The 4,090-nt window shown below is 43.2% G+C and overlaps 1 protein-coding gene across 1 annotated transcript; it reads right to left on the reverse strand.

Annotated features, from left to right (window-relative positions):
* Positions 1 to 161: 161 nt before the first annotated feature.
* On the reverse strand, positions 162 to 2,138 carry LOC118408083. Its single transcript, XM_035808705.1, has 2 exons — positions 1,160 to 2,138; positions 162 to 367 (listed from the first exon to the last, which is right to left on the reverse strand). The coding sequence occupies exons 1-2, from the start codon at positions 2,121 to 2,123 to the stop codon at positions 177 to 179; spliced, it is 1,155 nt and encodes a 384-aa protein (XP_035664598.1). The 5' UTR covers positions 2,124 to 2,138; the 3' UTR covers positions 162 to 176.
* Positions 2,139 to 4,090: the final 1,952 nt, after the last annotated feature.

Below are 4,090 nucleotides of genomic sequence, written 5' to 3' on the forward strand. Positions count from 1 at the left end.
TGTTCACTATACTACAATTAATGTATAATGCTATACTGCCCAATCCACATCCAGCATGAGCGGTGGATACAGTGTCTAATGTAATGTTTATACTGTCTGACTGCACATGTGTGTATGTCCTGATTAGACATTCCGTCCACATACCAAGTCAATAAGAAGTCAAAAGTGAAATGATTTTAATACATGAGTGAGTGATGTTTGGATGGAGAAGTACAAAAATGTAAAACAGGGTTTAATAGTTTGCAACAATTCCATGTACAGGATTGCCCAGCTGGATTTAAGTTAGGACTTACCAGCATCATCTGTTGTGCCAGGTATGCCTGCTGCTGAAGCATTGCCTGTTGCAGCAGGGCAGGGTTCCCCACACCTACACAGAAATTCAGATTCATTTTTAATCATGCTAAACTCAGACCAACATGCTGAATTGACTGTATTAAAAAAAATTCCATTGTGCAAAAATGAATGTCAATTACCATTCAAAATTACTATCAACATTATGTTAACATTACCCCAAAATTCCAGCATCATTCCATACTTTTATTTCCAAAATTAGCAATGAAAGTTTTTAAAATCATTTCCTGTATACGAAAAAGCCTGCATGACATTCAAGATGTAATTGATAAAGAAAATCCATAAAATAACTGACTACCACAACACTAATTGTCATTTGGCTAAAATATCTAGGTCTCAATCAGTTAACATGGTTTAATTCTTATGTGAATCTATCATGTGACTTTGCTTGAAAGTAGCTTGTCATTTGCAACCCTTATTTGAGTTACATGCCAAAATTTCATCAGTAAGGCAATATATATATAATGGGTCATTGATATGATCTGGCATATTCATCATGCAAAATAGGATGTCATATGGAGGATTTATATTCAGTATCTGTAACGTTATATACCACACTCCTTTTATTCATAGTGATGTCATGACATTGGTCCATGAACTGATTCCAGTCCAGGACTTCAACTCCTGACTGGAGGGTAATTAGCACTTGTTACAAAAGTGTAAAATTTTGCAATTTCCATTGTACATGTATTTCATTATGTAGTCAGACTAAAATTAATGACATGAATACATCAAATATAAATCATTTTATGAAAAGATCTAATTACATACAAAGTCTAATAGAAAATTTCTTCAATCTCTCACACACCTTGCATCAGCCCCATATTTGGCATAGTTGGCAAGAGTCCTACTCCCATCATTCCTGGCTGCATTCCCATCATGCTATTTGCTGCATTGAGATCCACATTTTGCCCTGCCATCTTGGGTGTCGTCGAGGATGTTCCTGTAGTCCCAGCCGCTCCAGGTGGTGCAGGTGCTTGTCCTCCTCCCTTCATGTGCACCTCCATACCAGCTGCATCACCGAGCTCAGAGCTGTCGTCTGACAAGACAGGGTTGAAGAGTCTGTCCAGGTAGTCATCCAGACCTGACTGGGACACTTCACTGTGTGGGATAGACTGCCCTCCAACAGAACGGCCTCCAAGGCTCTTGTGCCTTAGTCTTGTCTCTCTGTGTGGAGTGTTGCCCATTCTCCTGTTGGACATGTGGTGTTGAGGTGTTGACCTAGATGATGACGGACTCCCAGGGCCATGGCGGAACCTGCCGCCATCCTCTGTGGTGTAGTCTGGTGCGGGTGGCAGGCCATAATCTCGAATCGGGAGTTTGTAATCGTACGGCAGATAGTCACTGCTGCCCGGCATGGAGTCCTTATTGGCAGCTTGCCTTTGAGGGAAGTTATGCACATATTCTGATTGTTGGGACAATCTTTCTGCGTGTTTTAGGGGGCCATCATATGAATATCCTCTTACTCCACTCTGTAGCAGCGGAGGAACCTTGGTGGGGATATCTGAGAATGATATGTCCACCTCCTCAGCATTACTTGCCATTTTATCTGAGGATACAAGAAAGAAGGATTTGCAGACAGGGAATCCAGGTGCCATCTCCATCTCTGCGATGAGGTCGAGGACATAGTCGTACCCGGCCAGCTCGTACTCTTCTGTTCCATCCCGCAGCACAACCGTCCAGCCCAGGTTCTCATCCTGGACTCCTCTGGAGGAAAAACAACTTTTAGTTCCACCTGTGAGCAAGCCTGACAGCTCTCTATTTTGTATCATTCATTCTATTTTGTATCATTGCCTTGTAGTAATATGTAAACATGTACAATGCTTTCCTAATCATACATGTCAACAATGATGTGAAATAGTCTGGATAATAGAATACTGTAAATGCAGAAACTTTTGCAGTGGTTTAATGTTCGCGGTTTTTGTAGTGGCCGTTTCACCACGAACTAAAACCACTGCGAACATTTTTCCATGGCAGTAAGAGACTACAGTGCATGGTGCTACTGCAAACTGAAAACCACCGTGAAAAGTCCTTTTTCACGCTACCACAAAATTAAATTAAATTTATATTGAGAATCCTACGTAGACACCGCATGTGAAAACTGTTTAGTCTTTTTTCTTGCCGCGAATAAACGATGCAGCACTCACAGCACATGAGGAGTGATTGAAGGGGGGATTGCGGTACCTTGCCCAATTACCTCCGTCTTCTTGACACTGATGGTAAGACAGAACAGGTCACAGGCCCGGGAGAGGTTGCGCTGGCTAGGTCATGCGTCCAGAGAGTTGGTGCTTGTCGCCACTGATCCCAGGTAAGTAAACTTTGGAACTGTTCGAAGAGGATTTCCATGCAGTGTGATTGAAGGGGGGATTGCGGTACCTTGCCCAATTACCTCCGTCTTCTTGACACTGATGGTAAGACAGAACAGGTCACAGGCCCGGGAGAGGTTGTCCAACAGTCCCTGCAGGGTTGTCTCCTCATGTGCTGTGAGTGCTGCATCGTTTATTCGCGGCAAGAAAAAAGACTAAACAGTTTTCACATGCGGTGTCTACGTAGGATTCTCAATATAAAATGGCAGGACAGAATCACAAATGAAGAAGTACTCCGGCAAGCAGGCATACCATCGTTGTTCGAGACCCTGCGGCGAAACAGGCTGCGCTGGCTAGGTCATGTGAGCAGGATGGATGACACCAGGCTGCCAAAGAGAGTACTTTATGGAGAACTCTCTGTGGGCAGTCGACCCAGAGGGAGGCCAAAGCTGAGGTACAAAGATGTGTGCAAAGCTACCCTCCAAGATTTCTCCATTTGCACAAAGAACTGGGAAAGTGTAGCAACAGACAGAAGTAGATGGAGAGCAGCAGTACACACCGGTATGGAGCGGTACAGGGCTGCCCGTGAGAGGCAAGTCCGAGAGGCAAGACAGAGGAAGAAGAAAGGGGAGGGGTCGAATACCGGAGAAGTGTTCACCTGCACTTCCTGTGGAAGAGCCTGCCGTGCCAAGATTGGACTCATAAGTCATCAAAGGCACTGTCAGGCGAGAACTGTAACCAGTAACGACTGAGGCCTTGACTGACTGATGCTGTCGACCGTCTCAAGAGACGACAAGAGCCGAAGAGACAAAATTAAATTGCCACAAAAAAACAAGGTTAAGTAGTGAAGTTTTCAGCTTTTCATGGCATGATTTATCAAATGAATCTCTTCCTTTGATGTTATACCACTGTTCTGATCATGTGACTGCAAATAAGCGCTCTGATTGGTTTACCAGCAATATGTGCCCCTGGATTGGGGTTTTTTAAAGGTCTGCAATAGCAAAACCTATGTTATTTTTCTTGGGACTAAATTTTTTTTTTTTTTTGCAAATCGGAAAACAATTGGTCAGGAAATCCGAGAACCAACAAATTAAATTGGTGTGGCCTTATTAACCAAGTCTTGTAATGATGGTGCTAACTGTGCTGTCCTATTTTATTGACATGAATCTTTGTCTACACCTATAACGCACAATGCACATTGACTGGTACAAAATATCTCATCTGGCTGACGTCTGTGACTGACTTTTGCAGTTTTCTAGGATAAACGCTCCCGTGGGCTTGCATGACCCATTCTTACCAAGGACTGGCTGGGCAGCTTTATATATATATATCTTATCTATATGTACATTGATTTGTATGAGGTCTGACTTTCTGAGGTCTTCTGGTGTTATCACAAAACATTCCAGAAAATGTGATCAATGGTGCGAATTTCT

The sequence above is a fragment of the Branchiostoma floridae genome, unplaced genomic scaffold (assembly GCF_000003815.2).
Source record: "Branchiostoma floridae strain S238N-H82 unplaced genomic scaffold, Bfl_VNyyK Sc7u5tJ_1553, whole genome shotgun sequence".
NCBI classification, from domain to species: Eukaryota; Metazoa; Chordata; class Leptocardii; order Amphioxiformes; family Branchiostomatidae; genus Branchiostoma; species Branchiostoma floridae.

Bases quoted from the DNA above. Each gene is read 5' to 3' on its own strand.
- LOC118408083 (XM_035808705.1), bottom strand. From the start codon at position 2,123: ATGATACAAAATAGAGAGCTGTCAGGCTTGCTCACAGGTGGAACTAAA. The intron at 368-1,159 runs GTGTGTGAGAGA...ATTTCTGTGTAG, and splicing joins AAATATGGGGCTGATGCAAG to GTGTGGGGAACCCTGCCCTG.